Raw genomic sequence first — 12,402 nt, 5'->3', positions numbered from 1 at the left:
TTTGATACGCATGAAATTAGGATCTTCTTAGGAGCTCCTTAATTGCGCAGACTGATAGGATTGTGTTAAACAAGAGCATAACTAGCGTCACGTTAAACAGCACTTTATCGCGCAAGCCACCCTTTAAGTAGACTGGAAGCCCGTCGTCGCACTAGTGGAATAAACGATGCTTGCAATTCTTAAGTCAAGCTTTTAAGATCGCTTTGAATAAAGTTATACCTGCATCTTTGCTTGCTTTAATTTAAATTTCTCGAATGCTTTGTTGCACTCTGCAAGCGGTTGGTTTGTACAAAACGATCTTCGTAATAATGCAGCAGCGTACACACGTTGTATCTGAAATGAGTTAAATTGAGTTTTCAATGTTTTCTCAAAATTCAATATCCTTTATCGATGTATTAGATTGACACCGCTATCTTTGGGCTAATTCTTCTTTATATCAATCAAATTATGCTTTACGTAAACTCGATTTTTTTTGGAATTGTAGAAAAGGTATACTACTTTATTTTAATTAATGAAAGTTATTTCAAAACTACGTAATTGCGCTTCCAATTTTATTTAATAGGCACACGATATATATATTTTTCGCACTAATCCAACAATACAATTTAATTGCGACTATTATAACATTGAAGATTTCTTTTTAATGATTTCCAATATATATCCACGATTCGTTCGTACAGCAATGATTCGTACTGAGTGCGTGGAGTTAATCATAATGTTTAATGTGACATACTCTATTAAGAATAATTGATTTCTGAATATTACTTTACGCACATTCCCCACGAACATTTTCCTGACTTTGCGCTCAGCAACTCCGTTCAAAATCATGCTTTATTGACAAATAAAATAAATAAATAATTTTAACAGTCTTATTTTTCATTTTTTATCGGTTGCTAAGAAACCAAAAGTTTAGAAAAAAAGCACTTTTTATTTCGGCTATTGAGTTAATAAATATTTAAATAAAATTATTTAAATCACTCACGAACCTTTTCAACGATACTTTATAACTCTCCACATAACATATAAACGATTCCATAAAATAAAACTTTATTTAATTGTCTATCCTCCGGCTAAATACGGAGTAGAAAAAATAATTAATTACAAATAAACGAATGACTCACAAACTCTTTCAATTGCACTTCAAATATCTTCATACGAAATACAAATGATTGCAATTAAAATTATTTGAAAAAAACGTTATTTTCCGGTCAAATGTAGACAAATAATCGCGAATACAAGATCTGACTACGAATACCGACTCTAGGGCTGGTATTCATAGTTCATTCTTATATTTAAGATCATCTTAAATATACTCTTAATGTGTTTTTAACCAATCACAGAGCCCATATTAGCCTCTTTAAAGTCTCGTGTCCACGATCCAAGAACTGTGTCAAAGTTCTAGTTTTGAAAAATGTGTAGCCAATCAACTTGCATCTCTTACGGAAGAGCTGCAAGTTGATTGGCCACACATTTCTCGAAGCTAGAACTTGACCTACCCCCACCACTGGAGTTGAGTCTTCCGCGGTCTCGTCGGTCTCGAGTCTCTTCTTGGGCGTGGGTAGTGGCGCGCGAGCAGCTGAGTGACGCCCGGCGCATGCGTACTCGTCGCGCGACGCAACAGTCGTAAACACGACCCTACCTGCCCTTTTTTTCGGTTGGCGTTCTTGCGGCTCGCTCACGCCTGTACGGGGAACGGGGAACGGAGAGCTTCGCAGGGGGAGCGAAAACGCGTCGCGATCTCGCGGCGTTCTCGCGCGGACTTGTACGCCGGCGGAAAGCATGACGATCGCGGCGGCGACACCTCGTCCCGACACCTCGTGATAGCGTGAAACTCGCTGGCCCGATGGTATGCGGTGACGTCATCCGAATCTGCTCTGGAAGGATCCAGCGGGACAATAATGGCGGGTGCGTATTCCGTGTCGGGGTCGAGCGACCCTTCTGCGCCCGCTCTCCCCCTCGCCGTTGTGTCGCCGTCCTCCTACATTGTTATGTGCTTTGCATTTCAGATCTGTACGCCAAGTACAATTGCACCTATTGCCAGGAGGACATCGCGGGCCTACGCGTCAAATGCATCGACTGCCCCGAATTCGACCTTTGCTTGCAGGTGGGTTGACCGTTCGGACGACCATTTTGTATCACGTGACAGCCTCGCCTCCCTCCCTTTTCTCCTTCTTTCTTCGACTTTTCCGTCTCCCTGATCCAGTTTTCCCTCCCGTTTTTCTTCCTTTCTCCTCGTCCGTCCGCCTTTTACCTCACTCTTTTCGCGTTGTCTCAACCGGTCCCTTTGCAAGACCGTTCCTTACATTTCCACGTTTTTCGCCCTCCACTTCTCTCCCTATCCCCCTCCCCCCTTTTTAACATCTTTTATTCTATTCGCGAACCTATGAATGAAATTGAGATTACCTCGACGCACGTGGGCGTATTGGCGGATATTTTAAATTGTGACGCTGTGAAATTTGGATATTACAATTTTAACGGATGCTTTAACAATTATATTTTACTTTCAATGACCTAGTTTACACCGTTACATCAATTGGTACGCGCATCAAGTTGGTGCGGATGAAACATTTGATACGTCCTTGTTTATACCGATTTATTTTAACACAGGTCCGGTTAAATTTTTAGTAAAATTTCAGATAAAGTTCTACTGCAAACCGAACGGTAGTGCCACTGGATGTATCCAATCTGAATTTAACAATAATATGCAAACTAAGCGACTCAAGCGTTCACAATGCGCTAGAATTTTTTGATACGCGTATCAACTTGATACAAGAGTACCAGACCAAAGCGCACTTAAGTAATCCATGTGCATTTATATCGTGCACGACTTTAGGGTGCGTTCGAGTGCTCGCTATCAGCGCTAAAGTAGCGCTACTTTAGCGCTGATAGTGAGCACTCGAACGCATCCTTAGTACGTCTATCAAATGCTCGGCGTAAACTGGATCAAAGTTTTTTCCGCAAGAAATGGCAAATTTATGTGATTTAAATCTGTTTTCGTGTAAATTGTACGTATATGAATGGAAGATGCATATATAGATTTGGTATTTAAAAGGACATTAATATATGACAGATATAAACAACAACTAATTTTTAACTCGGTCCTTTTCAGATATAAATCAATTTGAAACTTAAACGCCATTTAGGACCTGGCATAGGTGGTGGCCATTAAATTACCAAATGAATCCATATACCGTCTTCTCCCACCCTGTACTGCGCGCCGTTACTTTCCGGACATATAACACAGTTTTCCCCGAAGTGGGATCATTATCGTCAGTGAATTCACGTGTTCTAAAAATCGCTGAACAATTTTTGTACATTGTTCTAATTTAATTTTAATGCTCTACATAGCGTTATTAATTTACCCTTTTCCCTATTGAAATTACAAAAATCGTTGAGCGATTTTTAGAACACGTGAATTCACTGACGATAATGATCCCACCAAGGGGAAATCTGTGTTGCATGTCCGGAAAGTAACGGCGCGCAGTACAGGGTGGGAAAAGACGATATATGGATTCACTTATAACGAATTCGGTTGCTTGCACTAGTGCGCACCAAGGCTTGTTTACAGTCAGTTCTTATATTTAACTTTGTCTTAAACACACGTTGAAAGAGTACTTAGTCAAAAAGTCATCAGTGTAAACGTGGTACAGACCATTTTTCTGGATAAGAAATATTGCAAGATGTATCTAAGATGATCTTCAAATGTAAGAATTGACTGTAAACAAGGCTTAGTGTGCACTCGGTGCGCACCAACCGAATTCGCTATTAGTAATTTAATGGCCATCACCTGTGCCAGGTCCTAAATGGCGTTTAAGTTTCAAATTGATTTATATGGCAAATATATTTACAAAATTGGATATATGTGTAAATATTAATTGACAATGCCTATTAATTAATTGGGAGGTGTGTTAACTTTGTAAATTGCTTTCAGTGTTTTTCTGCCGGTGCTGAAATTGGTAAACATAAAAATAATCATGCCTATCAATTTATGGTACGTACTGAATGCGAACAAAGGCAATTTTGAAACTTACACGTTGCAAAAGTGCTGGTATTAATATACTCGTGCACAAATCCACTTAGGATTCTGGTACGATCAGCATATTCAACGGCCGTGGCAATTGGACAGCCAAAGAACAGCTGAGGCTTCTGGACGCTATCGAACAGTTTGGCTTCGGAAACTGGGAAGACATCAGTAAACATATCGAGACGCGTACGTCAGAAGGTAATTTGTCTGGCACGCTCTTTGAGCACCTTGAGAAACTTAGAGAATCATACGGCAATTGGAAATTGCGGTTCTAAATTTATAGTTGATTTTTCTAAAGTAGAACCGCAATTTCCAATTGCCGTTGGATTAAATACATGCTTTCTTTCTACTAAATTTCTCGTTTGTGTGGAATGGCAGATCCGGGAATGGAACTTGCATACCTATCATGGAAATGTTCGGAATGGATTTCGCTCGGAATTATTCAGTTTCCCCTAGAAAACAATAGAAATCTAACAAATAATTGAACAATTCCGAACATTTCCAGATAGGTATCCAGGATCTTTTGCTCGACAGGCAATTGTTCTAGTCATCTGGCATCTTGTCGTTACATCGGAATTTTATCATTGCAGAAGCGAAAGAGGAGTATATCGCTAGGTATCTCAATGGCAATATCGGAAAGCACACGTGGCCACCCACGGATAGCTACGTACCAAATCTTACGGATCAAACAAAGTCCGATCATGGCCCTCTATCGCCTGACCTCACATCCAGATTACCACCATTGGACATCACCCCGGAAGAGGCCGCGCAACTGGGTTACATGCCCCAACGAGATGATTTTGAGAGAGTAAAATCGAACATCTCTAACATCTCACCTGATTTTTCTTACAAGTGTAATTTAATAATTGCATTTTTTTCAGGATTACAATCATGAGGCCGAGTCTCTCGTTTCTTCATTGTTCCTGAACCCTACCGAAGATGACGATCTTGATATTGCACTTAAATTGGCACAAGTTGATATGTACACCAGTAATCTCAGAGAGCGAGCCAGACGAAAACGCGTCGTAAGAGATTACCAGCTTGTGTCCGCTTTTTTCGCATCATCCAGGAAAGACAAAGGAATGAAGAAAAAATGGACGAAAGAAGAAAAGTATGATTCTTAAACATTAATGTTTCTCGAAATACTTGGGCATCTCATGTCCTTTGCTCGTTCAACGTATTAAGCATTTTGTTTATTTAATACAGAGAATTTAGGGACAGAATGCGTGTATTCGCACAGTTTTACACAGCACAAGAGCACGAACAGTTCCTAACAAATCTCGAGAGGGAGAGAGAATTGCGCTTACGGCTCTCGGAGCTTTATCGATATCGCGAGAACGGCATTACGAGACACGAGGAATGCGCTCATTTCGAGCAGGTTCTTGCGCAAACTCAGAGACAAAACGATACAGTGGATCATTGGACTGAAAAAAAATCTGTAAGTATGCATTTCTATTTTTATAACATCTTGTTGTGACACTGTGAACGTAGGATGGAAGTTATTTTATATTTCACTTTTATATATGTGCATTCGTAAAAGCTAGTCATATTTACATAACGAAAGTATGATCGTAGTCTTTTACTAAATGCTAGCGCATGCTAAAGCTGAGTACATATCAATGTATGACATTATGAGACACATATATCAGTTAAAAAGTGATATTACGCGGCAATGCTGATGTGCTTCTTATTAACTGTTATACCATATTTATACTTTTGTGTGCGTTATACATATTTAACTTTTAATTGTCAGTGTTTATTTACAACACAATAGATATCTAATCTTTATTTTGAATTTGTGTCTTCTATATGTATGTGTGAATCTACCATTTACCTCCGTAACAAGATATACAGGGTGAGGAAAAAATACCGGGATCCCGAAATATTTCGAAATATATAATTTTTATGAATAAATGTTTTAGACAAAAGTTGTAGAGCTTCAAGTAACGCACTACATAGCAATATCAGTATGACCTTGAATAGCGCTGGCAAGGTAACGTGAAGATTATCTTAAATTTTTTAAATGGAACCCCCTATTTTCCATTATATATTCTTATAGCTTATCTCGAGAACTTTCCTAAACAATTAAGTTATTTTTCATTAAGTACTTTCCGAGTTGCAAGACTTGAAAGTTACAGTACTGCCGGCATTAGTATTATCTAAAGTGCACCGCGTGAAGCTTCCAAGCATGTCACTTATGTCACTAGGAGACTTACGCGATTTCGACTTTCTCGTCTCGCCTTAGTTGGCTGGACAATTGGCGATCTCGCCTTTGTGAGCTAGTAGACATCTTGGGGCCTGAGCAGAACTTGTACTCTTAAGACATAAGACAGTTATTGTGCGTTACCTCAAGCCAAGGGCTCAAAACATAAAACATTGTTTTAAGGCTGTCTTAAGGGTATAAGACAACCATTCTGTTCAAGCTCTTACCATAAAAAGCTCGATAACTTCAAAATTGCTCACTTAAGAAGTGCTACAAAAATATAAGTCTTGTAACTTGAAAAGTACTTAATGAAAGATAACTTAATTAAAGTGTTTTGGAAAATTCTCGAGATAAGCTATAAGAATATGTTATGGAAAATAGGGGGTTTCATTTAATAAATAAGATGACCTTCATGTGACCTTGACAACGCTATTCAAGATCATACTGATATTGACTTGTAATGCATTACTTGAAGCCCTACAACTTTTGTCTGAAACATTTTTTCATAAAAATTATATTTTTCGAAATATTTCGGAGTCCCGGTATTTTTTCCTCATCTTGTATTATTAATATATTCATATATTATATATATATATATATCAATTTTATTCTATTGAGTAGTGCATATGAAACCGCCCACTTTTGAGCGAAAAGACAGTGATTTGATAGCAAATCGACGAACTGGTTTATTCTAAGTATTGCCCATCGGAACATACAACCTTGGCCCATCTTTCGGGCAATAATCGGATTCCACGCATGAAGAATTTGTTCTTTGGAAACAATCCAGTCATTCAGCTATTTTTTAATTCTTTCGTACGAGGTGAAGTGCTGTGCCGTTAGCGCTGACTGCATCGACCGGAACAAATGGTAATCAGAGGGAGCGATACCTGGGGAATACGGCGGCGGATGGAATAGCATTTCCCGTTCACTCCTTCTAAGTATTTCTTGACTGGTTGAGCAACATTCGGCCTGGCGTTGTGCTGCAAAAGCAACTTGTTGTGGCGATTGTTCCATTCTGGCTCTTTTTTTCTCAGAGCTCGCTTCAAACGGATCACTTGCAGTCGATAACGATCTCCAGTGATTTCCGACGGTTTCAGCAGTTCTCAAATTTTTTGGGTGGTTTCCGCGGTCCTTGTCCATAGAGAAATCACCACTTTGGAAGCGGCGAAACCACTCTTTGCACGTTGTACTCGATGGAGCATGTTCAAAATAGGCGACGTTAACGCGTTGCAGAAATGGCCCCACTGTGGCGTGGATTCTATAGACCTGTCATCATGTGTATTGCCAGCTTTCAATTCGAAGAAATAGTGTATCTAACGCCATTTATTGCCAACGGGCGGTTTCATATGCAATCACCCAATAATTCCATTATCTTTCTTTGTAATAAATTTTACACATATTTTCGTATATGAAATTGTAATGAATATGTGAAAAGAATTTTTCGAAATATGTAATTGTCCCCATATATTTAGTTTTTCTTGTGTTCGTACATTTGTATGTACAATAAAGATAAAGAAAAGAATTTAAATCCTTAATATATTATATACACTAGCTTTTGCTTCTTTTTAACTAATTCTACTGTTTGTGATGCGTGTTGCCAGGCATTTCTGAACAGATTGTATCAGTTTGCATTTCACTTAGGGCAGCAGTGGGCCGTCCACACCAATACACCGCAGCACCTCAAAAAGAAGGTGAGAGATCATATTCGTAGGGTTAAATGTTATATTATGTATTGAGGAATTTATAAATATCCTCATCGTTCTCATCACGCATATCTTTGCCTAATTTGTGTTTATATATTCAAGGAAAATTTTGTATGCTTTATTGTTTCTGTTGAGCATTGTTATGCAAAGCTTCTTTTCAAGTTGCAGCAATAGTATGTTACAATATCTTAGATATAAACTTTTACAATCATAGAATTAAGTACTTTGTGTGGCTAAAGGAATTGTGCGCATTTTCTTTCTGTTTTCTTTATAGAGAAGAAGAAAGAAGTTACTCTTCCATCGACCGAAAATACACTGTAAAGCAAGACTTGGCCAGCTCCACAGTCAGTCAAACCAGTCACAATCGGATGACGACTCCGGCCAATCAGTGGGCGGAGTCGGATAGCAATCCAAACACTTCCAATCAATCAACTTCCAGCCCCAACTCCTCACAAGAAAAAAGTTACAGCGGTGGTAGCACTTCTATCTCGGAGAGAGATATAGAATTGGAGGATGCGTCCCATCTTTTAACGAAACAAGAAAAATCCTTATGTATTCAACTTGATCTAAAACCGACTCAGTATTTGACGCAAAAGACATTGTTATTACAAGTAAGTGATGAGCGTCGATTATAATTTGCCGTTGTTGTTATTATTGTAATATATAATTTGCTAATATCGTATTTTTAATGCCACAGGAATATTACGGTAATAGGAGATCGAGTATTGTACCTCAATCAGAACCAGAAAGCAAAATTCTTCATTACCTTGTAACTAACGGTTGGATCACAGCCAATTGATCAAACGTATTAAAATTTACGACTATTTTGCCATTCTAAGTCACCTCTTATCTTGTAAGGCTAAGTCTTAGATCTATAACTAAAATTTTTAAGTCTGATTTAGTTAAATGTAAGACAGATAAAAAGAGAAATGGAAGAAAAACGCATGCGTGCATGTTGTAGTAGTTGCATTGTTGCTGATCCTTTTACACAGGGATAGTGCTATGAGATAACGTGATTTGTATTGTTCACAACGTAGGATCAGATAGATTCATAATCGGAACGCAATTTATGCGTTTCTGTGATAATCTGGCAATGAGTTCAGGCCGATTCTATGATTACAAAATATTGGCAATTGTTTCATTCAATTGCTTCTCTGTTTTTCTTTTATATTAGCTTTTGTTAGGTTGCCTATAAATATCGAAAGTAATACAAAATTTAATTACTTGCGACAAATGTTAAAAGAATCGGTCCTTATCATATTCTATCTGCTTATCATTTCTAATTAAATGCTGTTTGAAAGAATCTCTTAACACTGCCTACGTAGAGCCATTGAACGTATTGCTCAATTAATTCTTCCACTGTGTTATTTCCGTGTGTAAATAATGTCCGTTGCGCACTCTTTTCTGTTTTGAATGTTATCATATTCGGCAATAAGGAAATTTCGATATTATTTTTATGTATCTTAGGTTTTTAATTATAAAATAACTGGATACAAAATATATAAGATATATTGAAACTTTTAAAGTCCATATAATTTAATGAAATTATTGAAATTAACTATTGTATTATAATTTTCTTTATTAGTTAGACATTACTATTAAAGTATTGATACATATACACACATATGTATATGAACGAAGGCTAATGATATAGAGAAGAAATTACTTATTTCACTAGAAAGATAGAATGATAAAATCTTGATAAATCGACTGACAATCCATGTAATTAATGTTATAATACACATGCATACCATGCAAACCATGATTATATAATATTGTATGTAAATTTATACAATCTAATGATTGATTCCTTTATTTGGTTTGAAAAAATTCCTTATTGACGAAGAATGATACAAACATTCGTATATTCAATTACTGTAAGATGTAATATATTAGATAATTTGTGTATAGTATTTGTACATATAACAAGGGAATATTTTAACGATATATTTTAAAACATAGAGAATTATATAATTTTGTGGCATATAGAGTGTCGCCTTTATCATTATTATTCTGATAACATTTTAAACTAAATTTTTGGCAACGAAATAGACACAGACGCTTTGAGAATGTAATTATTTCCTATCACTAAAGTTAAAAATTCGCGAAAATGACTTTTTAGTTGCTGATACGTGCGTGTTAAATTTTGTGGTATCACGAAAGTTGCCTCGATAAAAAAAAACATTCGTTTCAAAGTGGTACACACAAAGTATATAGAAATTATTGAAAGTAACCATCTTTATTTTTGTCCTATTTTGATTTATTTCATTCAAAAGAAAAACAATGTATCGATTTATATTTTATTTTTCATGTAAATAAAAATTAAAAAATTTAAATGACTCTCCTTGAATATTTTGGAAAACAATTTCGGTGTCGGAGAGATCCGGTTCGCGGTTTATCTCTTGGGCGACCAATATGAACAATTTGCGGTTTTTATTTTATTAAACGTAAGGTATAACACGAGCACGGTTTTTGGAATATATAATGTGTATGCTTTTATATTACATATAAAGTACAATAAATTAGAAATTTCGTGGCCGTGCGATAATGTTAAATATTATTTAAATCAATTGTCCCCGAAATTTTCACGCTTATTAAAATTGTATATGTAAGTCTAAATAGAGGGACACATTGAAGTGTATATATAGGTCCTAATTGTGTAAATAAAAGAGAGCCTATCTATTTGTACATAATTAGTAAAGACCTACTCAGGTTTAAGTAGATAGACAAATTCTATCCAGACTTTCTCTAGGTATACGTGTGCGAATGTGTGTGCAAAGAGAAATATTTGTATGATAGGACGACGCTAAGGTACAAGCGACTCGCTCATATTTTGTATAGATATTAAACAAATACCTCTTCCGTTTATCCGACTATATTTGATGATACATAGCTAATTGTATTGGGACGGCTTCCTCTTGTAAGCATTGTGCGTTGTAAGTAATCGAGATTAGTGATTAAATCTCATTTTCTCGCGATATGTGTATAAAGTTGATATTATACCTATAGTGTATCAACATCGAAATTTCCCATTCCCCACCTCCTACAAACAATCCTTATGAAACAACTGTAGTCGGATAAAGAATGACGTATGAAGTACCGCTTTGGTCACAATAAATTGTTTGTATGATATTGGACATGCGTGTTGCACTGTGCGCACTATTTTCTCAATTGATCAAGTGAAAATTAGCTGTTTACAACTTACTTATTATGTACTGCGGCACGAATATTCGTCGAACATATTGTGCAAAATAAATTATGCGATATTTTCATTTAAGAAAGACTTGTGTGACAATTTCTGCGAACGCTATACCTTCTCGTTTCTCCGTTAGTCTCCCAGAGGAAGATACAAATTAATTAGTTGAGCCTAACAACAAGAGAGTACAATTTCTCGTATGAGACATGCATAATAATAACGTATTGTAATTACTTTAATAAGTCGCAATTACTCCTAGACATCATAAGATCATCGTCATAACTAATCAAGTTAATAGATTGAAAGTGTGACGTTTTTGCGATGTTTTTTTTTCTAATTACCCGATATCCTTCAATTTTATTTTTCTCGCATACTACGTTGCTTCGAACCAGCGCATTAATTATGTTTGTGATTATTTCAGTTTAAATCCAATTATGCAAGAAAGAGTGTGTGTGTGTGTGCGTGTGTGTGTGTGTGTGCGCGCGCTGTATGTTGCACTAAAGATATTTTTGTTTAATAATATGACGAAAAGATTAATGACCATGTCAAGCCTTGAAGGGTTATAGTCCTTGAGTAAAGTTTGAAAAAATGAGAGAAAAAGTAGAGCGGACTTTTACGGAACATCGCCCACAATATGTTTAAAGTACAGCGAGTTTCGAAAGACCACTATATTATTCTCTGAAATCAGAAATCAAGAGAGAATTAGTTGTTTAATTTCATCGCAAAGCCTTGAATATTAACTTCACAATCCAGTTTTATAAGTTATTCACTTATTCAATTTTATTTTCGAGCGCGATGTTGGCTCATACTGATATTAATCTCAAATAATAATTGCTTCTTTTAGTCTTGCGATGAAATATTTTTGTGAAGAAGAGAATAATTTAAAATTATCAGTTACATATCGCTTTTGAAGTAGCCTTCGTATACAAATTTAAAGATTAAAAAACGATGATGATGCACGATCATGTACCTAATAGATCTAAAACTTCCATCCCATCCATTCTGTACGTTCCATACGTTCGCGGAAGATCGGTTTTAAGTTATGCGCATTTTGGAGACGGTGTCTTCTTTGTTTCAGAAGAAAGCGATAGTTCTGACACTTGCTAATTAACTTGCGCTTTGAAGTTTACCATTACCTATTGAGAGAAGAAAAACTATAGTGCGTCATTGAAGCTGACGATGACGCGCGCGGGACGTGGTTTTTCACCGCGAGTGCAAAGGTGAAGGTGCTAGTTGACGATGAAGTGGAATTCACGGAATAAATCGTTATACCAGT

General features: G+C 36.6%; 2 protein-coding genes across 3 annotated transcripts; one reads left to right on the top strand and one right to left on the bottom strand.

Moving 5' to 3' along the window:
* Positions 1–30: 30 nt before the first annotated feature.
* On the bottom strand, positions 31–1,787 carry LOC105560243. The gene is made up of 2 exons (XM_012009176.1): positions 1,497–1,787; positions 31–333 (listed from the first exon to the last, which is right to left on the bottom strand). The coding sequence occupies exons 1-2, from the start codon at positions 1,779–1,781 to the stop codon at positions 214–216; spliced, it is 405 nt and encodes a 134-aa protein (XP_011864566.1). The 5' UTR covers positions 1,782–1,787; the 3' UTR covers positions 31–213.
* Positions 1,667–8,769, top strand: LOC105560244 (transcriptional adapter 2B). Of its 2 annotated transcripts, XM_012009177.1 has the most exons (10): positions 1,669–1,905; positions 2,007–2,104; positions 3,932–3,991; positions 4,081–4,222; positions 4,615–4,832; positions 4,906–5,135; positions 5,231–5,462; positions 7,869–7,918; positions 8,205–8,541; positions 8,628–8,769. In XM_012009177.1, exons 1-10 carry the CDS (start codon positions 1,899–1,901, stop codon positions 8,727–8,729), a joined length of 1,476 nt encoding a protein of 491 aa, XP_011864567.1. In that variant the 5' UTR covers positions 1,669–1,898; the 3' UTR covers positions 8,730–8,769. The 2 variants fall into 2 exon arrangements, with proteins under 2 accessions (XP_011864568.1, XP_011864567.1); XM_012009178.1 differs by lacking the exon at positions 8,628–8,769 and having other exon boundaries at positions 1,667–1,905; positions 7,829–7,918; positions 8,205–8,413.
* The last annotated feature ends 3,633 nt before the right edge of the window (positions 8,770–12,402 follow it).

Source organism: Vollenhovia emeryi, unplaced genomic scaffold, assembly GCF_000949405.1.
Source record: "Vollenhovia emeryi isolate VEMERY1.0 unplaced genomic scaffold, V.emery_V1.0 DF939235.1, whole genome shotgun sequence".
NCBI lineage: Eukaryota > Metazoa > Arthropoda > Insecta > Hymenoptera > Formicidae > Vollenhovia > Vollenhovia emeryi.
This window is presented reverse-complemented; position numbering and strand designations above follow the sequence as displayed.

Coding starts and splice junctions, on each gene's coding strand:
- LOC105560243 (XM_012009176.1), bottom strand. CDS start 1,781: ATGCTTTCCGCCGGCGTACAAGTCCGCGCGAGAACGCCGCGAGATCGC. Junction 334..1,496: donor ACTCAACTCCAGTGGTGGGG/GTAGGTCAAGTT, acceptor AACTCATTTCAG/ATACAACGTGTGTACGCTGC.
- LOC105560244 (XM_012009177.1), top strand. Junction 5,136..5,230: donor AAATGGACGAAAGAAGAAAA/GTATGATTCTTA, acceptor TATTTAATACAG/AGAATTTAGGGACAGAATGC. Junction 5,463..7,868: donor ATTGGACTGAAAAAAAATCT/GTAAGTATGCAT, acceptor CATTTCACTTAG/GGCAGCAGTGGGCCGTCCAC.